The sequence below is a fragment of the Rhea pennata genome, chromosome 2 (assembly GCF_028389875.1).
Source record: "Rhea pennata isolate bPtePen1 chromosome 2, bPtePen1.pri, whole genome shotgun sequence".
Classification (NCBI taxonomy): Eukaryota; Metazoa; Chordata; class Aves; order Rheiformes; family Rheidae; genus Rhea; species Rhea pennata.
Window position 1 is genome coordinate 88,412,357 of NC_084664.1, and position 25,417 is coordinate 88,437,773.

General features: G+C 37.8%; 1 protein-coding gene across 1 annotated transcript; it reads right to left on the reverse strand.

The window, feature by feature from the left end:
- Positions 1-2,214: 2,214 nt before the first annotated feature.
- VPS4B (vacuolar protein sorting 4 homolog B) lies at positions 2,215-18,687 on the reverse strand. Its single transcript, XM_062568015.1, has 11 exons — positions 18,525-18,687; positions 15,798-15,909; positions 14,215-14,365; positions 12,822-12,889; positions 11,416-11,535; positions 11,008-11,164; positions 9,409-9,557; positions 9,169-9,250; positions 7,438-7,657; positions 4,298-4,435; positions 2,215-2,434 (listed from the first exon to the last, which is right to left on the reverse strand). Exons 1-11 carry the CDS (start codon positions 18,549-18,551, stop codon positions 2,333-2,335), a joined length of 1,326 nt encoding a protein of 441 aa, XP_062423999.1. The 5' UTR covers positions 18,552-18,687; the 3' UTR covers positions 2,215-2,332.
- Positions 18,688-25,417: the final 6,730 nt, after the last annotated feature.

Below are 25,417 nucleotides of genomic sequence, written 5' to 3' on the forward strand. Positions count from 1 at the left end.
CAAAAATGATTATGTAAAGCAAATATAACCTTTCACCAACTAAAAATTGGGCCATTTTTTAGAGTATTTGATTAACACTGAAAACTAGAAACTGATTTTTTCCCCCCATTTAGCTATCACCTCTTCCAGTATAACCTAGTTAGCAAGCTCTATGATATATGTAATTTTCTTCCCAACTTACAAAAATAACAAAACAAAATGGTTCTTGTAGCTGCAATTTCAGGCAGCGATGTTTTTTGGTATTTCTAAAAGCAACTTTAAATATTGAACATTAGTTTTGGAACAGCATCTGTAACAGAAGCATTAAGCAAGCAAGATGTAAATTTTAAATCACACAATATACTTTTCTTCCACATTAAAGACTAATGGATTACACAGTTAAGTTTATGGAAACCTATAAGCCAAATAAGCCTGTTGGGGGTGGGGGGAGAAATTCTGACAATTATAGTCAAGAAACTTGTTTTAAAAAAAATCAAGTTCTTTGGACACCAGCTTCAAATCTCTAAATGAGAACCCTGCCAGACTGTGGTTAACTTGCGAAAGGGTGAACCTTTCACAAAAGGCCAACTAAGAAGCAGCAATTCTGATGTAACTAAGGCTACTTTTACCATTACAGTTGCCTGCACCTCTACTTGAATCCCCCCTGGAAGTCCACAAAAAACTTGCAATCTCCTGATTCAGATTCATGCACATTTCAACATACAAAGGTGAAGATGTGCATTATGGAATGATTTTGGAAAGGATGTTTCATTGTGTTAGTAAGAGAAAGTTCAGCACATTACACATTTAAGAATTTTTAACCAGATATTCTGTGCAGCTGCTAAATATAGAAATCCAAAATCTAAAAATCAAGTGGTAAATTCTTGAAAAGAACATTGAAGAAATACCCAAAGAACATTGCTGAGGTTGTACTATAATATTTTACTTCATTTAAGTACAGCAAATTTCACCAGTCCTATGATTTATAAAGTACACAAAATTTGTACATAAAGGAAACCAAAACCCATCAAAACATGATCATAAATGTGTGTATGTACACGTAACATACACACAAAATGTGCAAATTTTTTTAATGCAAGTTAAACAAAGCATATGCAGAACAGAGTTGTACAATGCTAAGGGAACATACAGTATTCTAGGTATCCTTACGGTGTTTCGTATCTACAGCCAGTGCAAACTTAAAAGGCACAAACTCAATGCTGACACCGTAGTGTTCTAAGTTACATTCAGGCACATCTCAGTCTACAAACTTCTCCAAAAAAGATCAATGGAAGTGCTGCTTTTGTACTAAAGTGCCAGCCTTTTATCAAAATTTAAGTAAGTTGATGTAGTCTATCTTTAATAGGTATCAGCAGGATTCTGAGTTAATCCATCACTGGAAAGTATGCTACTAGATCATCTGTTATCCTTTTCTCAGGTCTGAAAGAATGTGGTTTCCCCAAATACCTCCCTTAGTCCAAAAAACTATCTATTCCTTGCAGGCTTTGACACACACAATCTTACAGGATACTATTCATATTTTTTTCTAACTTTAGTTAATGCCTGCAGAAAGTATATCCAGATTTAAAAAACAACAACAAAAAACAAAAAACCACCAACCTTCCAAGACACTTGCATTTAACAAATCTTTGCTAAATTGCATAGTGACGTGTGTATCAGCTGGTAAAGAGTTAAAAACAAAAGCTTGCTGTTTAAGGCAAAATTTCAACACAGCATAGCAGGAAAAGCCAAGTACCAGGTCCATCAGTATTTACACAAAGTACTGGCCCATATAGTCTTACCCTCACAGTGTTTTCTATCTTATTTTAATAGCGACCCCACACTTGCAGTATGCTTTATTAGCAAATTTGCTGCATTTTTCTAAATGAAATGAGAACAATTAATATGCAGGCTGATTGACTGATATTGAAAACACCTGACAGACAGGTTCTCTTCCACCCCCCAAAAAGGGGTTTTTGAGCTTACTGGGAGTTCAAAACTCACTTGTAGCCAGGTCTAATATAATATCTAAAATTGATCATTTAGTAAAATTGAACTAATCATTTAAAGTTTGCTAATATTTAATACAAGTTACCACATCACTACATCACTTTGCTGTCTCGCTCTAAAATTATACTTTTAGTATTATTTTTCAATAGAAGACATTTAATAGACATCTGAGGAAAACAATACAATACAAAAGCTCAAGAGTCTTTGCAAAGAGATCTGCTACTCTTTCTGCAAAGAAAGAAAAGAGTGATTTTATTGGCATTTATTTGAAGTGCCGTCAGTAAAGACACAAGAATACTTAAGAAAGCAAAAAAAGTTCTAATGCTCCACATTTCTCTTTGGTTTAACCTTCTTGACCAAAGTCTTCTGTAAACTTCTTTAACTTCTCCAAGTCTTGTTCATTAACTGTTGGTTTTGTGCTAGCTAGTGATCTGAGCATATCAGTCTGTCAGAGAAAAAGAAAACAACTTTTTTCAGAAATAATAGTAGTACCACATTTAACAATCTCATTGCCAATATAAAGCCACATTAAAAAGCCTACTAAAGCAAGACGACCATGAGAACTACTGCTCACACAAAACTAAGCAAGCCAAAATATTTCTGCACTTGGGCCCCATTTTAAACCTGTGAAGACAGATGGTAACAGTGTGTTTTCTAATAATGAAACCACAAGTCACAGGTTTAGGTTTCAGCCACTCATCTATTCTAGAAGTTTTATTCATCACTGCTTACTGGAAAGAACTCAACTTCCTTTTTTCTCTCCCCCCGTCCCCCCCTTCTTCTTGTGAGTTACTGTTTTCATCCCAACTTCAGTTATGGTAGTTTAAAGGGGGAAAAATAATCAGATGTTCCTCTGTATATATCATAGTCCAACAATATAGACCACTATTTTATATTTATCTCTTAACAAAAGTTTTGCTATTCATAACCAGTAGCTTCTGCATCTTCATTTCAGCCAATTTCCACTATAAATTCTTTGGATCCCAGAAAATGTAGTTGAGAAAAATTCCAGGTCTATGAAGTCAAAAACAGTAGTTATAAAATCATACTAATACAAAGGGGTAAGAAAAATGTAATCAAGTCCTAGCCAAGGGTTAACTGAAAAGAGTAGATGTTTTACATCTCATTTTTATAAAAGTGTGGACAAGGACAAAAATTAACATTACAGTTCTGTACACCTGAGATTCTTATGGGCTTAAAAAGAATTAAAGTCTGATCTGACCTGACAAGAACTGATTTTAGATGCTGAAACAACCCCCTATGTAGCTATAGCACATCAGAGCCTAAGTATCATTAGTCTTCCTCCATAAATTGTTATATTTAATTCCAAAAAAGACAGGTTAAAAATCCACTTAGACCATGCAGGCAGAAATATTAGCATAGGCCTGCACTTGAATACATTCCTTTGTGTTTTCTTAGTGTGCAAATAACTGCAGATAGTTCTTTTCTTAAGCACAACACTAATTGTTTTACAAAGCAGAGCCTAGTGTTTTAGAGGTTTGTGATCTTCATGAAATACGCTGCTTTTATTCATTATAGGAACATTTCCACACAAGAACTAGCAGCAGCACAAATTTGATATCAGTTCCTTTCATCAAACAGCAAACTTACTTTTGTTGCTCTTGGGAAAAAATACAGCACAAATATCTAGTCATGTTTTTCATACTAAACTAAAATTTCAGTTTGTCTTAAATGATACAGAGCATATTTTATCCCTTTAAGTATTTTAGCACTCACAAAGAAAATAGGTAACAGAGATGAGAAAGCTAGCTCTATCATCTATGATAAAATTTAACAGAAACTATCATTACAGCCACCAGCTTTTTAAACATTACTGATTATACCTGCATTCACTTCATGGGCAATATTCACCCACAATATTGTATTCTCAATTTACACTGTAGTTTTCCATTTTCCAATATCTCTGCTCAGGCTATAGTGTGTTGGGAAGATAGCATAGCATGGCACAGGGATTCTAAAGTTTCTAAGTGAATGAAGACAACTGAAAGAATAGTGGAGAAGTCAGATGCCATCTATGCATGAGAGAATGGCAGCTGCACACTAGCAGATAACAACAACAGAAATGCTTATCAGGGTATGAGATGGAGACCTGGCTTTTTAATAGGCATGCTGTACTGCCATGCCATATGTTGGGATTCAAATCTTATCTGGTATGTTCAGCATTTCTGAAACCAAACAGCTCATCCAAATGTCTAGTGCATTTGTTCAGGAGAGGAAAAAAAATGTCACCTTGCAGTCTTTTTAGAGTTCTGCAAAAGAAGAACAAAACTTCACAAAAAATACCTACCATGGAAACCTGAGGCTCCAGTAACTTATCACCTGGGACCTCCATCCATGTCATTTCTATGGCTTCAGGATCCCCTGGAGAACAAGGGGTGAACAGATCTACCATGGTATTTGGATTAGACAATGATGGTCCCTTTACCTAGAAATAAGGGAAAAAATTCACAGGAGTTAAAATTTTCCAAACACAACAAGAAGCTGGGTATCTTTAGAGCAAAAATAGTCTTTCACTATATATAGATGCCACACCCACCAAAAAAATCTTGTCCTCTGAAAGAGAAATTGTATGGCTGTATTGGCATCAGTCACTTGGAAGACATACTTGGAAGTGGTAGCTAGATACTTAGGTCAACATCAGGTTAAAACCAATGAGTTGCTTCCTCTTAAGGTATGAGTTTCTGTAGAAAGCTAATGTGCCACAAAATGTTGTTGGAGGAGATCATCCTACCTAGTCCTTGCTCACTTTGGAAGTGCATTCCACACTGGCTAGCAGCTTCTAAAAATTTCTCAATAATTATCCTACAGTGCCCCTCTAGTCATAAAGCCAAAGATGGCTTTTAAAACTCACTGCACTGCAAAGTTTTGAATGTCTTTTCTGACACCATCTTAGCAACACTTAATAGAAAATAGTGCCATCTAGTGGAAGAAGAGAAACCATCCTTTTACCCCTCTGCTGCCACGGACAGACTGAAAGGAGATGGACTAGGCCCCTTTGTGGGAACTAATTTGCTACTTTAAACAGTTTTTAAAGTACAATACTGAAGCATATAATTATAACATTCAAAATATACTTCGACAAACCTGTATCATCATATTTACAGCAAGGAATCAAATTCATAATTATACAAACCTTTGTTCAGTTAAGGCACATTGTCTGTCATGACACAATCCATTAATAAAACTAAGATTTTTATATATAAAATTAGAAAATGAACACACTAACACCACAAGTGGAATAAACTTGGCTTTTGGCAGCGCCCTCCAAGTACTATATATTTTTTTCTGTTTTATTTTTATTTATTTGTTTGCTTATTTTGGCAAAAGGGGACAAGATGCAAGTGTTGTCTTTAGGCTGCCACACAAATTGTGACAACTAAAGCTATTTCATTGTTCTGGGGTAGTCCGAGACATGCGTTAAATTCTTGCAACTTTGAATGAAAGGCTAAAATATAATAACTCTTAGTGCAAAAATGTCATTTAAAGTCAACCATGGATAACTACTTCACACATCACTGCATAAAGGACGGTAGCATTTAGAAAACCCCAGCTATACCAAAATAAACACTTATTTAAGAAATTTCTATTGCAACGTTTCTGCTGATTGGCCCCACAAGGAGACTTGTCAAACTTGTCTTTTAAAATATTCTTTTGTTTTTAAACAGGGAAAAGCTCCTCAAAAACTCATTATAATATTTTTTCCACCATAATTACAGGCTGCAAGTTTATTTTAACAAGTACGAAGTTGATAAAGCTTCCTCAAAGCAAACTCTGGAAACATATGTAGTCCTCTCATAGTCAGGACCATGCTGGATTTAAGTGTTCCTTTACCTTGCAACGTTAAGCAAAACATGTTCCTTGGATGAAATTTTATATATTTCTCTCTCTCTCTCTCTCTCTCTCTGTATATATATATATGGATGGAGATATATATTTTTATATATATAATATAAAAAGTCTTACACACACACACACATATATATATAGCCTAGCTATAATTCAAAGTAAAGTCATAGTTTAGTAAATAGTCACTAAGGCCTAACAACAAATAAAAAGTAATTAATTTTCATCTGTTAAGTTATTTTATGATTTGATTTAGAATATTATTTTTAAAACTGGCAGGTGGACAATCTTTATACCTTTTTACATCAGACAGTTACTGGTAGAAAACTTACAACTCAGAGAGCCAAGACCAGCTGCCAACACAAGTTATATAGTACTCATCTCTTCACAGCTCACGATCTGAAATTCTTCCCCCTTGAAAAAGAAATACTGAAACCCACTCTTTAAGGCCCAACATCAAATGAAAGCTTCCTGTACTTCCTGTATAGAAGCAAAAAACTCTGTGCACAGTATCTTGACCTATCTTCACCTGAAATATATAAATGTCTATAAAATCAAAATTTGCAGTAAAAATGAAAACAATTCTTTTTATCTTTTCAGAGTAGACCCAAATTAAGTGATACTGTTTTCCTGTATAGTATTTAACTGATACACATCTTGTAGGTATTTTGAGCTGTGTTTACAACCACTGATACATTAAGATAACACTCTTGCACTCAAGAACAAAACAGTTTAGGGAGTAATTTTCTGCATAAAGATATTTCATATTAATTTGATTGAACACCAGAACATGTGAAAATTCTCTGGGGGGGGGGGAAAGCATTTGACAGATGTAATGGATTTAAATTTGTTTGTCTTAAGGAACTCTAGCTGCATTAGTTAAAGCTTTGGAGATCCAAACAATTAGAAGAAAAATTTCTTAAGTCAGTACATTGTATACAGCACTGACTGCAAGATATACACACAATATAGTTTCAATCTCTTAAGCGCAGCTAGATAAGTGCAAAGTAGTCTTCACATTACAGCAGCATCAGCGAGATGCTGCACATTGCCAACGAAACAGTCTTTGCAAAGACTATCTTGCAGCTTAACTATCGTCACAAGTAACATTAAGTGATCCAGTGTTTTTACCAGAATGAGAACTTTTATTTTTGTTTGAAAAAAATATGCTACATACACAGAATGTGCATAATCATAATCCATTTGTTCTCATATGGATGAGGAATAAGTTTAAATAATATTAAAAAAAGGACCACCACCTAACCTGGTACAGATGAGAGTACAACTTTAATACAACATTTTAAAGTCAGATTTTATATGCTTTTAACACTAGCTAAAGACATGAAGAAAGTCAAAGCTCAGATTACACAGCATGAATACCAAGGAACTAGCTGCATCAGACCTACGACAAGACCTACGAAAGAAGTAGTGAAGGATATGCAAATACTCCCTTGGTAGATAAACAGAACAGTGGCTACACATTTAAGAACATACAACTACCTCAAAACAAGTTTATTTGCAGAAATTTTCAATTTAAGTTTCTAGAACTGAAGTAACTAGAAAAAAGTTTTAATCCTTACTTACTTTTTTAAAATGAGTAGCTGATTGCACTTTTCTAACAGGCTGCATCAGTGCGTCACGTACAATAATGCTTATATCTGCACCAGAATAGCCATCAGTTCTTTTTCCAAGTTCCTGATAATCTGATTCGGTTAAGAGATTTGGTGTTGATCCAAGATGAAGTTTAAACATTGCAGCCCTTGCATGGTCTTCAGGTAAAGGAATATAGATACGTTTCTCAAACCTGTTAAAAAAAAATCCCACAGACACAGGGACACAAAAAAAAAAAAGTTTATGCGAATCAGAACATAGTTTGTTCCTAACAATATTAGGAACAAGCAGTTCCAGTATTATAAATATTTAAAGATCTAATTATAAATGTTTAAAGATCTAAGGCAAATATTCAGCTACCTTTTCTCATAAGTAATTCTGTAGCTAGCATAAGTTAACATCCAAAATGTAATGACTTCCTTTTCATGGCAAAGATTTTCCCTTCAGACTGAGGTTTTTCTGGATCCTCTCCAGCAGAGTCTTTTGTTTTAATAGAAAAATTTGAGGGGAAAAAAATCCTCTTTAGTGTTTAAGTATACTGAAACAGTTTTCATACTTGAGGAGAGAATTGCCTGATAACCAGCTGACATAACCACTCTGTATAGTTTCCAACTAAATTAAAGAGAACTGCTAGAGTGAAGCAAATCTGAAGTCATCCTCTTAACGTGGCTGTCAGTAGAAAATTTTGATAACTGCAGTTCTTCTGAAGCAGCATCTGTTCTCATAGTGAAGATTATCTCCTACCAACAAAATAAGAGCAACTCAAAATACTATGGAACACAATTAACTTGATATACATGACAATAAGGGCCAAAAACACATGGAAATTAATTCCATTACTGCATTACTAGAAACTACCCCTTGAAGTTTCAGGAACAAGCGCTAGAAAGCTACTTAATTTTAAGTGACACACAAATTCGCTACCAAATTTACCTCACGCAGAACTACAAAGTGATACGAGTTGGAAGGGTCCCTTGCAGGTCATCTGGTCACTTAAAGTGACCCCAAAAGTACAGCTAGCTAGAATCAGTTATATAAGCAAAACAGTTAATCACGTCCATACAAAAAAAAAGTTTCTTTAGCAACTGATATGCCTATATAAGCGACCATCATCCAAGTTGCATCCTCATCACAATACAGTCATATTTGCCATGTAGCTGTATTTGTGCTCTGCTGCTCGCCAGCTGGAAGGAGGGTCCAACTCATCAAACAAAGGTACAGAAGTCCTTTACAGAACAGCAGTCAAAATACACACTGACAGATCACATCTAAATGTGGTTTGACCACATGATTCTTCTGTGGAACTTAAACGTGCAGTTTCATGAAATACCTCAAGCTATTCAGTTTGCTGCTGCTGAGGACAACTCTGCCTCCTCTTGCTCTCTCCCAGTTGCATACTTTGTGTATTGCCTGCCCATGCCCCCCACCCCGCATTAGAAAGCAAGGAAATGATAGCTTTCTGCTTGCTCAACCAGCAACCGCTAAGAGATCAACTAAATTACAGAACCAACATGAGAAGGAAAAACTCACCTCTCTCAAGTGGAAAGGGATTATTACGTTGGCTCAATCCATCTCATAGAACTGAGCCTGAGAACATTAACCATGCCTGCATATACAACCTGCAAAACTACTTCAAATAGTCTTGGACTGAATCCTCACCACAACTATGTAGCTCATACCAAAATAAAATAAAATGCATCATACCTCCTCCTGATAGCAGAATCTAAAACCCAGGGAATGTTTGTCGCTCCTAAGACCAAGATTCCTTCATTGTCAACACCAACCCCTATATCCAGGAAGAAAATATTTAATTGTTTTGAAGATAAGCAGACAGCATTTTAAAACACCTTCAAAATTTAATGTGGTTAAATGGCAGATCTCATGCAAGCTATGCTTAAAATACATATCATTCTTTTGATTGATCCTGATAACCAGTCAGTTTACCTTGCATCTGGACTAGGAACTCAGTTTTAATCCGTCTAGCAGCCTCACTTTCATTTTCCCTTCTTGACCCGCACAGGGAATCTATCTCATCAATGAAGATAATAGAAGGTTTGTTTTCTCTGGCAAGCTGGAACAAGTTTTTCACTAACCTTTAAAACAAACAAACAAAAACCCAGCCTCATTTATCTTAATGAAAATACAAGCAAAGATTAGGATTATGATACAGTCACTTCCCTTAGAGAAAATAATAAAAATAAAAATAAGAATTATTTTGAACAAATCTTCCCAAAGATACAATATTCTTCCAGCTCCAAGAACTCTTCATCATTACAGGCAAGATCCCACAGTATAAAGAGGGGTGAGGCATCTTAAATGGAGTGCTCTAAGCATTGCAAAAGCACTGTTTACTTTTCTACAAAGGCAGGCTGGATTATGCAAAACCACGACTCTAAACACAACCAAGAAAAACAGTTTTCTCATATTTAAGATTTGTAGCAGCTTAATTCCAAGAGTTTTTCAGAAGAAATAATATGAAAACTTAATTCTTATACACCTTAAGTACTTTTTATACAGTAAGAAAATACTTACAGTTGGTTTATCTAAAAAAGCCTAGCTGAATCTTACGAATATTTTTAATGGGTTTAATAGGAAAATAAATTGGAACACACTGGAAAATTCTTCACATCAGCAGCACTAATAACATCAGGTAATATTCAGCCTGCTGTTGAAGTTAAATAGCAAAAATTTCTCTTTATACTGTAGTTCTGTACTCTCTTTGCAACAAAGGAAGAGTAACTTAAGCTCTCCAGCTTTATAGAAACAAACAAAAAATCCAATTAATACTCTTTGATCAAATAGCCTATTTTCCTCATCCTATTAACACAAAATAGCATTACTCAGCTGGAACACACTTGGATCTAATAGAACATGGTTTTGAGGAGCATTTTAGTCATCAGACAAATGTCTTTTTTGTGCAACAAGCTTCTTAATTCATAAAGTCTTCATGGGAAGACTAGACAGGCAAAGACCTGCACTTCCAGACTGCAACAGATCTGTCACTTCAGACTTTGTCCTTGGTCATATACCATGTACTAACAAATAAACAATTAATATTTTCTTTCATAGCCACCCCTCCAACAAAACTGTTTGCATTTTTTTTTTTTAGGTCTTCCATATTTTGTTTCAAGACAGGGTAAGGAATAAAACATCTCACAAACAGAGGACAGATAAAGAATGTCTCATTTTAATGTACAGCTGCTAGGGCAGCGCTAGGTTTAAAATGATGGGGGGGGGGAATAGAAAAACACAGCATGGCAACACTTCAGAGTGACATAGTGGGAATTACAGCTTGGCTTAGAAGAAGGAAGAGCCTCATGCTGCTTCTGATATCTTTCTGAGCTAGCTGTAAAAACCTTCCAGAGCACTGAAGGGCATTCCAGCTACAGTAGCACAAAATGCAGTGCAAAGCGCAGAACACCTCAACATGTGTGTTTTCACATGACCTTTACATTAAACTCTAGTTTGAGAGCATCTTATCTACCTCTTTAATATTAAACTTCTTGCAAATGTTTTCTTGGACCTCTGGCAACTCAAACTTACTTTTCACTCTCTCCTAACCACTTTGAGACTAGGTCAGAGGAAGACACTGAGAAGAAAGTAGAATTGTTTGCTTCTGTTGCCACAGCTTTTGCTAAATAAGACTTTCCTGTTCCTGGTGGTCCAAACAGAAGAATCCCTCTCCAAGGTGTTCTCTTTCCTGTAAGAAGAAACCAGCAGCCATCAAAACATGGTAGCAAGACAGAGCCTACTTTTCTGATGATGCCTCTAACTTATTCGGAGATTTTCTGTATCTACCTCCAAAACCTCTGCCATATGGATGATAATCACTTTATCGAAAGCTCAGTTCGAGCCTCTGATCCATCAGCATAACATTCTTCTCAAATCCCAGTGCCAGTCCTAATTTTGACATTAGCATTTAGGTTTTGAAATAAAAATCATATCTCTAACCTGTAAATAGATGAGGAAATTTAATGGGCAATATCACTGCTTCTTTAAGTGCTTCTTTGGCACCTTCAAGGCCAGCAACATCACTCCATTTTACATTTGGTCGTTCCATAACAATTGCACCTATAACAGAAGGTTGAACAAACACTGACACATTCATCCTTTCAGAGTTAAAGAATTTCCATTCAGGGAAAAAAAAACAAAAAAACAAACAAAACAAAACAAAAAAACCCAAACACCACCAAAATCTATGCCCAGGTTCCCAGGTTTATACTAAATAAAAATAAGTAATTTCTATGGAGATTTAAATACTGAATACTGCTAGTCAAATGGAAGTTACTTCTTCAGCAATATGTCCCTTTCTATGTTTAATCACACTAAAACATGGATAACCAGAATGCTTGAAAGTTAGTACAAGTCTTGCTATGGTCAAACATAGCCCATAACAGCGCAGCAAGGATGAATTTAGTAGTCACAGATGAGTAGCTTCTCTAATAAGTATCCAGGCATCATCTGCTCACTGAATTTCACCATTATACTTCCTGAAAAATTCAGAAATATAGGAAACTTTGTCCCATAAAACTGTGTATGCAGAGAAGTTGAAAAAGCATGGCAGTTTCCAAATGCAATATAATAGCTTCTTAAATTATACAGGCAGAGAGATCTGGTAAAGAATTTTGTGCTTTTTTACACTGAAAAACACAGGGAGAGCTGTGAAAGTTTCTTTGGATCCACAACCACCTTCTTTCTGTCAGGGAAGCTCTGAACAACTCTTCACCATTGAAGAAGAGTAACAAAAATCAAGTAAAGTTTATCCTTTACTGTGTATAAAACTACTGCTAGCTGCTCTATGCTGCATCACTGACTGTATTCATCCTTAAGTTCAAAAAAAACAAATAATTATGTTAATCAACTACAATAACATCATTCCTGATATGTAAGGAAATACCACCCATTACTAAAAAGGCAAGAACCCATCTGCTCCACTTCTGACTTTGAGGGCAAGCTTCTTTGTGAAAATGGCCCTGCAGAGACTAAGCACTTATATGATGCAGTTACCTTAGCCTCTAGGCAATTTTATAATGCACTTAAGAGTAAAAATATTGATACAGTTTATCCAATAGCTTCCTGGGAAATACCAAGAGATTTCCCTTTGGGAAATACTTTCTTGATAGATAAACATAAAGCACAGGAGACAGCAGATGAAGTTCAAAATACTTCCCACAATTTCACAGCATGCAAACCCATATTTCCATAAAGACTATTTTTCTGCATGTGAAGAATGCACAGTAGTTGAGTCACTCAAAAAAAGACAATGATAAAGCCAACCTGTAACATTTAGATGGCCAAATTTAGCAAGTAACTTGATCAAGTTGCCTCTATTAAAGAAAGAGAAGCTTCAAAGCTACCTTGAAGTTGATTCTGTAGCTTCTTTTTTTCAGGATCCTCTGACTCTCCTTCTCCATCGCTGTCATTCCTGATTTGGACACAAGAAAAATTGTGGAAGTACAAATGAGACAGTTGTCTTAGACTAAAAATCAAAATGTAACAAGCAGAAACACCACTCAGGAATGACAGAAGCCTTTTTTCCAATAAACGTATTTCACAACTCTGCAAGCTAACATTACAGAATCACTATTTTTCCTTTTTTTTTTTTTTTTTTTTAATTTCCCTCCTCATCGTTTCAACTTCCTCTTATGAGACCTAGCCCTTCCTCAATACACTTCTCACACATGCTTTGAGCCAACCAATAGGAAACAAAAGCCCTTTTATTGAGCATCACAGAGACACCAAAATAGTTTGCTCTTAAATGTGGGCATTTGTGGTTTACCCAGAATTGCAAATAGACCTGGCCAATTGTAGCTAGTACTATGAAATCCTACATCCGGGAAACTGAAAGTTATAGAAGGAAGAAGAGATGAACAACTGGCATAGAGATCATGGAAAAACAGGTAGCCTGAGTGATATTACCCATTATTCCCCAAATCAGAACACAGTGTAGCTCTCAAAAAACAAAAAACAAAAAACAAACAAACAAAAAAAAAAAACAAAAAAAAAAACCCCAAACAACAAAAAACTGATGGATGAGATGAATAGACAATGAAGTAGACAGAAACCAGATGAAGTTTCAGGAGACAACTGTTCTAGCTGTTCATGACTGCTAGAAGAAGCAACCCCACCAGCAAATATTGTTGTGCAATTCTTCCTCCCTCCAACCCTCATTAAGCCAACAGCAAGTGCAAAAGCATCTTTACTTATTCATATTATCCGAATCAGCTCTCCAATACACAAAATAAGAAACAGATCATTAAAAGGAAAGCAGTAGGAGAGGTAAGACTGCAGCAAGGCCTTAGAGTGATTCAGCCCATCTTATGGAACTTCATCCTAAGATGGAGTTTTGCTTCTCTAATGAAATGTGAAACAGATCAAATCTGGGCCAGAGCCATCATCAGGCTTATTTTATTTCCCAGCTGGTCAGTACAGTACAGCTGGTCACATACAGAAGAGTAAGTGTCACTGGGCCTGTTGTTTTTAAGTCTGATAAGCATGAGTTAATCTGCAATAGATTTCACTCTTCAGTGAATATGCTCTACAAATGTTCAAACATCTGAGCAAACAAGCAAAGAAAAGCTTGTGCTATTAGTGCATATTATTTTTCTTTTATTAATCCACTGCACTTCAGTACTAGTAGTCATCTGAAACATCTCAAAAACACTACAATTCAAATGATCTCTGAATAGATGAACTTTAGGATAAGCTGAGTTCAGAAAGTATTTTGCTTTACCTTCTCCAAAAACATACCCTTTTCCATCAGTAGGACCAGATTCTTTGACTGGCTTTGGTGTAGTTTTTTCTCTCTTTTTCAGATATTCTTTCAGTTTTTCTGCTCTGTCCAGATATTCTGTACATTTTGTCCTAATACTCTGTTTTGCTTTATCACCCTGTGCTTCATCTAAAAGTTTGAAGACAAACAATACTTTGTTAAGAACAAAACACATGCATAGTAATCAGAAAACAAAACTTAATTCTATCATTTTTATGTCTTATTAATCTCTCTTTCTCAGGGACTAAATAACCAAACAGTTAAACTACTTGTTTTTCCATAGATCATGGTAACAGGGAGGCAGAAACCACCTAAGAGAAATCAAGTATAACCCTGAACACTGCTTTGGCTTAAAACTTGACTGACAAGGATTAAGAACAGTGGTGCTGAATGAAGGCTTTCTCTGTCAGCCTCTTGAACTACTGTTCAATATCTGAACAACTCCGTTTCTAATCTAGCTCATCAATAAGCTGCTCGCACTGAGCGACTTTTATCCGGAAACATACTTTGATTTTCCTAAGCCTGCTTATTTTAAAGCATGTTCAAAATAAAGAAAAAAGCCATAAACATCTGAAAAAACTCAGGCCTGGCTTAACTGTTTTGTTAGCCACTATTACAATATTTTGAACCAGCAATCAAAATTTAGTGATTTGTGTGTAATTTGTGTGTTTGTTTCCAAAAGTACACTAACATTGTTAAAAGCACAGAAATTCACATTCTGGTAATTTATGTGCTTTAAATGGATAGGAAGTGATAAACAGAAATTATTGTAAATGGCTATGAAGAATATAGCTTTTTTTTTTTTTTAACGTCACGAAGATCTGTAAGAACACTTAAGTCAACCTAGCAACCCTCATCCAACTAGATTAGGGGTTTAGTTACATTAAAAAGCACTGCTCCTTTCATACAAACATTGGATATGAGGACAAAGGCACACAGAAATGTGAAAGAGCGTAAAAATAAGAATGAGAAAATAGAAACTAAGTAAGAATGAGGATACAAATCAACCTCATACATTTTGTTGGCCAAGGTGTCAATAAGTGCTTTGACTATGACATTAAATAACAAAAAATGCCAGCAGAAAGACTTTTGAAAGGCAAGTGGCATAAGTTAATGAGCAAAAAAACAGTCCATGGGTACTACAAAGACTTTTTGTCTACCACATGGCTTTCTGCACAACAGAAGTACAGAAATTCCTGTACTCATGTACAGTACATGAGTACTGTACTCATGTACAGTAGCCAGCCTATATAAGTCTATAAGGCCTATGTAAGTCCAGAGTATAGACAGCAAAAAACTGCAGCTCCTAGTCTCAAATAGCCCTCCAAAACAAGTTAAAAAACCCTCAAAAACAAAAAACCCAGCTTCTTACAAGAATGTAGCAAGCACACAATACAGTGGAAGAAAAAGCTGCATAAAACATGACTCCAGTCAAACTACAGATAGCAAGTGTCAGTTGATAATGAAACTCAGAATTTAAATACTGATGTCAACACAACAAATCATTCTATGCAATTTCATTTGAAGAAGTCTATGTAATCATTTAAAACATTACACTTACATTTAACAACATGGAGAAAATACTGCACAGCATGTTGGTACAAGCGGAATGCTTCCTCATAGTTTCCTGCTTTATCTTCTTGTGCTGCCTTGCTAGCAAGGTCTATTGCTTTCTGTAACACAAGCAGCTGATTAAAATGACGTAACTGCTAAGCAACAACATTGCAGGATCAAAGAGACATTTTAAGCTGCTGTTCTGACTGTTCTTTGATGGCTAACTTTTCTGCTCTTGAACTCAAGCCCCAAAAAGGTAAAGGCAACTGATTGCCAGTCTTAGATGGTGCTTTGTACAGGATACTATTTCTCCATTCTTTTATGAACAGCAATTAGCAAAACTACTAAAATTTACTAGTATATGAGAAAAGCAGTAAGTGACAAGAGCAAGTGTTTATGCATGGTAAATTATAACTACTGCTAGTTTATCCATATAGTTTTTCTTCCTCCTACAACAGATTTCAAAAAGTGTTTGCAATAAACGCATGTTTTTTTCATCATAGACCTAGACAGTTTCAACTAGAATTTAGTGATCTCATCGCTCGTATTGAAGGTAGAGTCAATACAGGAAGCACATGATTACAAGGCACTGAAACTAGTTCTATCAGTCTTCCGACACTATGCTGAGAAACAGCTCCAAAGACTGATACCAGGAAGCTGAATCCCAGAGAGGCTAAACAGGTCCAAAGCAGCAAGTTCTAGTCACCATTCTGGGGGGGGAGGGGGGGACCCACCAGATAGAAAGCCCACAAATATCAACAAGGAACTTAAACATCAAGAGAAGGAATGAAATTTTAATTTGCTTATTGAACTAGTTTCAGATAAAACTGGCCATGATTTGAACCATCAGATTGTATATACTAGCCTGTAAAACTGATGATATGACTGTCACTCCTTTGTTTTCCAGTGCTTGCTACCCTTGATTACATTTTGCGGTTTGGACTGCCTATATCACTTCAGGACAATTAAAAATGACACTTTAAATGTGACTAGCTCACAGTAAGTTTAAGAAAGCTAGCTGGTTAGTAATTTCAATACAAATTCTTGCTGCTGTGTAGATATTCTCGTATGTCTCAGGCAAAACAAAACTGATAAATAGTAGAAGAAATGGCAAAATCTCTCAATCATCACGGAAGAAATGGCAAAATCTCTCATGGTACGGTTTGGACTTGCCAGCTTAGAAGCGAAGTCTTTTCATCAGATCTATCTGAGAATAAGAGAAAATTTATTTAAAAACAATGACGCCAGCAAAGCAGATGCTGCAGTTCCTGTGTGGCAAGTGTTGGAAACACTGCAAGCATCTGTTCCCTTGGAAGAGAATTTAATCTTTCCTTTTAGGGAAAGTTATAAGCTGGTGTAACAGTTTACCACTTCTAAATACAGAAGGATAGTGTAGTAGTTATCACATCTGCTTTACATGCTGAAGTTCCTGGGTTCACGCCCCAGTGGAACCAGCACCAGCAAATCTTTAGGAGATTGGACTAGATGATCTCCAGAGGTCCTTTCTAACCTTACTGACTCTGTAAATGGGCAATTTCAGTCTTCTCCTTGCTGCTCACCTTGTGCTGGCTCTATCATATCCCTTCATGAACCATTTAAACTCAGCAGCATACTAGAAAACTAACTGGGAAAAAGAAGTTTTTTCTGCTGTTTTGGTGACTTAAATTACTGCACAGGTAGTTCAATAAGCCCCAAATCCAGCACAACAAAAACAATGTTATTGGAGGGCTAGGATCATGGCAACAACAGGTATATATTTGACACTACATCCAAAGAATGAATGGTAAAGAGCACCTGTAAAACATAACTCTCTGAAAACAGAGCATCTTGCAGTTTTGTTCCTTTCAAACTATAAGGATATTTATATCATGTACTGACTGTTCTTTTTAATATTCCTTTTCATAAATACAGAAAAAAACATTTTTATTAGATTTTCAGCTCTTGTGCATTAGCAGGCACCTTAGTTTCTAACTGTGATGAAGAGCTCTGCTATCAAAAAGGAAATAATTTACTGAAAGTTGTATAAACCACACCATAGATGGCAAGCTCTAAGCACCCATGAGGCACAAAGAGTGTGTATCAGACTACAGTCTGATGAACACCAAACTTCATAAGCAACAACAGCCTAAACAGCTTTCATTTTTTCTCCTGCTTATTCTATACCCTGTGTGATATATCTATCTATCACACACACATATTCCTCTACATCAGCTATGCCAGTACAGGCATTGCCTGACCACAAGCTTGCAGACCATGGCTCAAAACAGCTGAAAAGACAATAACTTTTCAACACCGACGATTTCTGGACCTGTTTTCCCAAGCAGCTGCAGAATCAATTATACCAGCACAACCGAGAGTTAATGCAAGCAATGCAAAACCAGACCATACAAGGACTTCCTGCAGCCACGACGCCCAGGTGAAACCCACACCAAGCTGCGCTCCAGACCACAACACACAACAGTGCCCGCCGCGGGGCTCCGCGGGCCACCGGCGGACCCGACCCTCCGCCCTCAGCACCGCCAGCCCGGCGGGGCTGCGTCCCTTCGCCAGGAGCCCCAGCACAGGCCCGCGCCTGCCGAGCACCGCCCCGGCCTCGGAGCCCGAACGATCGCCGCTGCCGCGCCCTCGCGCCCTCCCGCCCGCCCGCCCCGGCCCCGTCAGAGGCGGCGGCGCCGCCCGCCAGGCCCGCGCGGGGCCCCCGGCAGCACCCCGCCCCGCCCGCCCGCTGCTCTACCTGCAGGTTGCCGGCGGTGCCCGCCATTGTGGAGCGCGGGGACCCGGGGACGAGCGGGCGGGAGCGCGACTGCCGCTGGTCGGAGCTCCTCTCCGCTCCCTCCCCGCCGCGCTCGCCGAACCGAAACCGCCACCCTCGAGAGCCGCTTCCGCACCCAACCGGCACCGCTTCCGCTTCGGCTTCCGCTTCCGGCGTCGCGGCCAGCGCACGTCGGTGACGTCAGAGGTCGGGCGAGGCGCGGTGTCGCGTAATCGGGGGCGTGGCCGTGCTCGGGGGCGCGGCCGAGGCGCGTTTGCCCCGGGCGCGTCTGGGGCGCGGCCGTTACCGAAGCCCCAACGGCTGCGGGTGTCGCCGGCAGCCTCCGCCGCGGGCACCAGGGCCGGCGACGGTGGGAGCCGTTGCTCCGTCGGCCGCCGTGAGGAGCTCGGCTGGAACGACGGCTCTGGAGGCGGGGGAGCGCCGCGCCACAGCGCGGGGCTTCGCGAGGGCTGAGGGTGAAGCCTCTGAGCCTGCCTTAGGCTCTGGGATACAATTAATTTTTCCGCCGTTCCTGCTCTTCTGGTCTGCCCTCTGCCAAGTTTGACTTGCTTTCAGTGGCCCTTTGATGTGATCGCTGAACACTTGCTTCCACAGAACCAGCTCTTACTGAACTGCCAGGGAGGAGCAGCCGGGTGTTACTCGGGGTGCTTCAGTAACACAACCCGGTGATGTGCCTTCTCTACAGCCTACGAAGGAGAAAGTCCCTCCTAAGATACAGCAAATTATAAACCAGCTTTGTAAAGTTAACTTGTTATATAGATCTTAGATTTATGAACTTCTGCTCAATTAATGCCCAATTTTTCTCTCTCCTGCTAATGCATGTTATGATAATTCACTGCTACTGTGCAAGGTCAAAGAAAGCATTCTAGGCAAGATGGTATTCTATTTTTTATTGGGCTTTTTCACCTCTAAATTAAGTACAGGTTGTTAAAAGTGAAAGGGGAAAGCTGATTTTTTGTCTGTATTATTATTGTATTTGTAAATGTATTTTAAGGGGAAGGAATTTGTTACTGATGTCAGTTTTCTTAAAGGAAAGAATAGAGTACTAGGAAGGAAGTAACACTGATTTTTAGCATTCCTCACATCTAGTACAGATGACAAGAGTCAGGGCTTTCAAAGGATCTATAGGAGATGTTTTGGTGAGTTGTGATATAATGGAAGAAAAAGAAAGCAAATACATTAAAACCTGTTAAATTTTGATTAGTTCTTTCTAACTCATTCCAAGTGCTGTAAATGAAACTGTTTCAAATAAAACTAAAATGTCATCAGATCGAAATCCAAAGTCCTGATTTCAGTTCAAAATATGAATTCAGATTACTTCATTTAGTGTTAAGTTCAGGCTTTCGGAACTGCTAATCAAATTGCTCTGTGTGAGAGAGAGAGAGGGCGGAGGGAGGGAGAGAGAACTTTTGTTCAGCACACATTTTTCAAATCTTTATTTGCACCCATCTCAACCTAAACCTTCCTTAAATAAAAAATCTTAGACAGTCCAAATTCTAAGTCAATTGGTCCAAAATGCTTGGCCTATACAACTCTGTGAGAATGAGTTTTTACACACTAAGAATAGCAACCATTGCTATCTACCTTCTCCATAATTTGTCAGTAAGGACTGAGTTTTTGAGTACAGATGTTGTTTATTTCCACCTTTGTCTTCACTTTTTTAGGTTTTTTGCTTCTTCCAGCTAATTTTCACAATGAACTGGGAGTCCTCAGTCTAGAGTTTGTAACCAGAGCAATTCAAGATGTGTTCAAAGCTCCTTGTGAAATGAAGGAACAGATTTTTAGAAGAGATCCTAGGTGTGATCCTAGAATTAATATAGGAATATAAAATTAAGAGTTGTAGCTTCAGTCTAACACTAAATCCATATACTGTCTTGGGCTTCACCTGGACTGAATATTAAAATGCTGTCAGTTAAGTGTATTACTTAGGCATTTCATAACATACCAGATTTTATAGGCAGAGCTTGTACTTTCCTTGATGAAAGCACTGGCAAAATATTAGCCTTCTGGTTGTCATAATTAATTACAGGTCATATATGGTATGAAAATTCGATTCTTGTTTTCATGATAAAAAATGTAATTGCTTCAGTATATATTGTGTTAATCTAAACTATTCCTCTTTTAAGAAAAAAAAGTGGTTTAAAGAAGATGCATGATCTTTCACTCCAAATCTGAGAAAATGTTTTCTTTACTAGTTATTTGTAGTTCTCTTGGACTTTTGTTATTTTCCATGGAAGAGTTGGGGAAAAGGAATACTTAAGCATACTGCTTAAGATGAGCAAATAGCATTAAGATATCAGCTTGTGCATCTGAAAAGATTATTTCAGCCACAGTAGTTTCAGAAAATCTATAGCACTCCATCAGCTTCGTGTGTCAAGGCAGTGCAAGCAGAATGATTTAACAAAACTGCCACGTTTATAAAACACAACATTGGCTTATTGTAGGCAAGCTTGAGGAATTTGATTTAATTTGTACTGAAGCATTTAAAAATATCCATCACTGTAAATATCTGTAATTGCTTCCCAAGTGTGTATTGCAAACTTTAGTTATGATTGTGCCACTGAATTACTCTTCAAACAGTGATATGCTGACTGTGGGTTGCAAGAAGCTGCTTGTGTTACAGTGTTATAGGGTGGTTAAAAATAGCTGTAACAGAATTCTTTCCATGTTACAGAACTTGATTCAAAGGTAGGTATTAACTGGTAAATCCCACGGGGTTTGAATGATCTGCAGTATTCTACTACGCTTCCACTGAATTCATTTATCTCAGATAAAACTGAAGTCTTTCTAAAATCTTAAAATCTTCTGAAGTCTTTTAAATTATATGCACCTACCTACTGGACTCATTCAAGTATGTCAATGGCTGTCTTGGCCAGAGGAGCCTGAACTGGATGCAGTACCCTAGATGTGTTCTCAAATGCCAAACAGAGGGAAAGAATCACTTTGTTCAAAATGCTGGCTCCACTCTTGCCAGTGCAGCCCAGGGAGCCGGTGGTCTTTGCTGTAAGGGCACACTGCTGCCTCATGTTCAGTTTGCAGTCAGCCAGGATGTTTTTTGTGAAATTACTTTTCAGCTAGCTGCTCTCAGCCTATATTGCTGCATGGGATTATTCCAACCCAGGTGCAGGACATTGCATTAGTTCTTGAGCTTTCTTATGTGGCTTCTGTCAGGCTATTCCTCCAGCTTGCCTATGTCCCTGTATATGGCAGCCTTGTTCTCCTGCATGTCAGCTACTGGCTGTAATTTGGTATCTGTAAATGTGCTGAGAGTGCACTCCACCCTGTTGTCCAGGTTCTTAATAAAGATGTTATTTTCTTTATAACAAATTTCCATCATATTTCAGCAATTTGCTTATAAGGTTATTGTAGGACACTGTCAAGCCTTTGTAAAGTCAAGATGAGAAAACATCCCATGTTATCCTGTTAATGGAGCTGTCACTTCTTCACAGAAGGCTATCAGGAGGCTGGTCAATCACAACCTGCCTTTAGTAAATGCAGGCTGGATGTTCCCAATCATCTTCTTACCCTTCTTGTTTTTGGACATGACTTCCAGCAGGATTTTCTCCATAACCTTCCTGGGGACCAAAATAGGTCTGTAGCTCCCTGGGTTCTCCTTCTGAGAGATGGGCACAACACTGGCCTTTTCCCAGTGATCAGAAACTGTAAGGAAACTTGAGCTTCCTACTTCACTAATAGGGAATATGTAAGAAATACTGTCCATTTACTAGTTGTTCCATCCACTCTCTAATGAGACACAATATTCTGAATAGAGAGAATGGTTGTATGTCACAGGCAACTATTTCAGAATAAGAGACCTGTATTGCAATCCTGGCAGTGTGTGACTGTTTAAACAACTTAGACAACTCAGACCCTGAGTTGTTTAAGCTTGGGCTTGCTTTAAAACTGGTGAACAGTGAAGTTACTTGCTGATTATCATTGGCACAGGGCACTCCTATTAGACCATTCTCACTCCATTGTTAATGGGCATGAAGCTTTAAAATCTATGAAACTGCATTCTCTGAAGGGGTGCATACCAGACCTCTAATGATTTTGTACAAGTCCCTAATGCTGTATATCCTTCTTGTTGTGGTTCAGTATCGTTGTAGATGTTCAAGGGATCTAGGGAGGAAACTGGGCCTTCTAGTTATTTTCCCAAAGGTAGTGAAAATGTATTCAGCTCCTGGAAGTTGGATACAGAAGAAGGATTTTGAATTATTCAGAATATATTTTTCTTTCACCTGTCTGAAATAAGGTCAAGAGAGATTACTGTTTTTTAAATTGTTTTTACTCATCCTTAAAGTAGTCTCAAGTCATCATGACAGAAAATAGACTGAGTTCAAAGAACAGAGAAGGAGGAGGAGAAGCAGTCAAGGAAGAATTTGTTAGGATTTCAACATGACAATTTCACAAATGCTGCTTTACAATTCATCCATTGTCCTCAAAATATTTTTAATATACTCTACAATTCACCTAGCTAATGGGGAAAAATGTGTTAATCACAATGCAGTGAATTGCTGGCTCATAGATTAAAAAAGTAGGACCTGTAGACTCTAGAAGACACTTGGGGAGAGTATGACCTTCAGAAATACTTGTTATTAAAATAATGTGTTACTTCTAATCAAGTAGGAGCCAAAAGTTCCAGTCAAACTCGGGCCAATTCTGAGTAAAGTACTGAGAAGATGCACAAAAAGACAGAGCATGTAAGCTCAGAGCCCCCTGAGTAAAACATCCAGGAAGCTGTAGTTGAGGTTTTGACAGATCAGATCTGACATTTTTAACTGAGTAATATATATGCAAATGAGGAACTTTTAAAGTAAACAAAAGACTGTAATTATAGCAGGCAGGGTCTGCTGGAAAGAATTCACCTGTGTTCTTGTTACCTCTTGTGCAGGATTTATGATCATGCTAAACCTCTAGCCAAATCAGCTCACTCCAAAATATCCTGCTGCTGCCCACATATATGATCTTCCTGTTGTCATCTGGTTTTTCAGTCCTAAAGATTCATATCTTCAATTTTCTCCAAAACTGTGGTATGATACTTTTTTTTCAAAAAGAGAAACTGAAGTCTGTTGTTTTCTGTGAACTAAGAAAATGTCGAATACAAAATCTCTATTAAAATGGAGAATTAGCAACACAAACAAGAAAATATATTTTTTTTTCACCATATTATGTGGCAGAAGACACAAATGCATTTACTCAAATATTTTAGCAGGTTCTTTTCTCTGGGCTGCAATTAAACCAGCTTTAACTATCATTGTCTTAAAATTGTCTTAGCTCAAGCTTGGACTTGACAGCACAAATTTCTAGTCTCTAATCGGAGACAGAACAGATTTTAATATTTCACTAGTGTTAGGCAGTAAATCTATAGCAACAAACATGCCCTTTTAGAAGGCCATTAGAAGGCCTTTAGAAGGCCAAACCTGTCTTTAGAGGAAATAGCTTCTCTAAAACCACGAAATACTGTGGGACTGCTGCCATCTTCTGGGACATGCAACAATGACATGCCTATGTTACATTTATGAAATACATTTGTTTGCAATGGCTGAAAAGCTTTAGGTTTTGAGGTACAGAGTAAGTAGAAATTCTTAAGGGCTCGCTCATTTTCTAATGATTTCTTGTCGATACCATATTGCAGTTCCTTGCCATTTACATATTTGACTTCTAAAAACTAGATTAGTATAGCAGCAAAACATAAGTAAATGTATGAGGGTGAGATCCGTTTTGCAGTGACTTTGTTGCACATTTCATACTTCTTCTGCTTTGGGAATGACTTTAAGCAGTGAGAGCCTGATTTTTTTTTCCTTTACAGTTTGTTCTGTGTTCTTGTTTATCTGTAGATTAATAGTGAATAAAAAAGTTTGCCATGTGAGTTCAATACTCAGTTTATAAGCTATGGTTGGTTTTGTTGTGACTGACAGCAAAAAGAACTGTTTGCTATCTCATCAGATGAGCATACTTCATTATCAGGAGGCAAGTAAAAGAAATTGTAGAGCACCAAGCTTCTCAGGGTCAGGTTGTACTTTATAGATGCAGAAAATAAATAGTTACGTTTCTTATTTTTTTTCCTGAATAGTGTGTCACTCCTTTTAAAAATAGATATTGTGACTCTACTTTAAGGCATCTACTGGATTGAATTGTTGATGTTGGTGCATGGTTTTGAAGGCATGCAGCACTTCTACCTACTTTCTTAAATATTTGCCTGTGGCTAGGTAAACCCAGGATATTTTCACTTGTTTTACTGGTTTTCCCCCATTCTTTGCCCTCTTTATGTTGGCTCTCTCCCATCCAGAAATTATGATTGCCTCCTGGGCTTTTCACAGGGCAGTGAAGGCAAACAATGACAAAACAGTATCTGTTCACAAACTCTACCCACTGGGTGTTTGTGGCAGGAAAAAAACTGCAGCTGTGTACCCATAGCACAGCAAGATATATGAGATCTCCGGTGGCCTTTGGGACAGGGTCACCAAATGTATATCGTGCAAGCTGTATAATATTTGGCACCCTACCCTGGGTTTATCTTTACTGCTAATACCAGCTATCAATCTTGTTCCTCCTGAGGCTGGCTATTTCTATAAGAAACTACTCCTGTGCACTCACTGACTCTGACTCATAAAAGGTAATTTTATATTCTTGGCACGGCCAAGAGCACCTACCTGTTAGGTCAGCACTAACAACCGCATGTCCTTAAGAAGTCCCCCACACTTGGTGAGACTGCAGAGGAAAGCTGTCACAGATTCTTGTAGTTATCTGTGGGTGAGTTTATGATAACTGACCGGTGAAATACACCACCAGGTAACAACAATAAAAAAAAATCTGAGGCAGGATCTGTGCAACATTTAATTGTTAATTAGATC

Bases quoted from the DNA above. Each gene is read 5' to 3' on its own strand.
- VPS4B (XM_062568015.1), bottom strand. From the start codon at position 18,551: ATGGCGGGCACCGCCGGCAACCTGCAG. The intron at 14,366-15,797 runs GTAAGTGTAATG...TCAAACTTTTAG, and splicing joins TTTTCTCCATGTTGTTAAAT to ATGAAGCACAGGGTGATAAA. The intron at 11,165-11,415 runs GTTAGAGATATG...TTCTTCTTACAG, and splicing joins ATTTCCTCATCTATTTACAG to GAAAGAGAACACCTTGGAGA.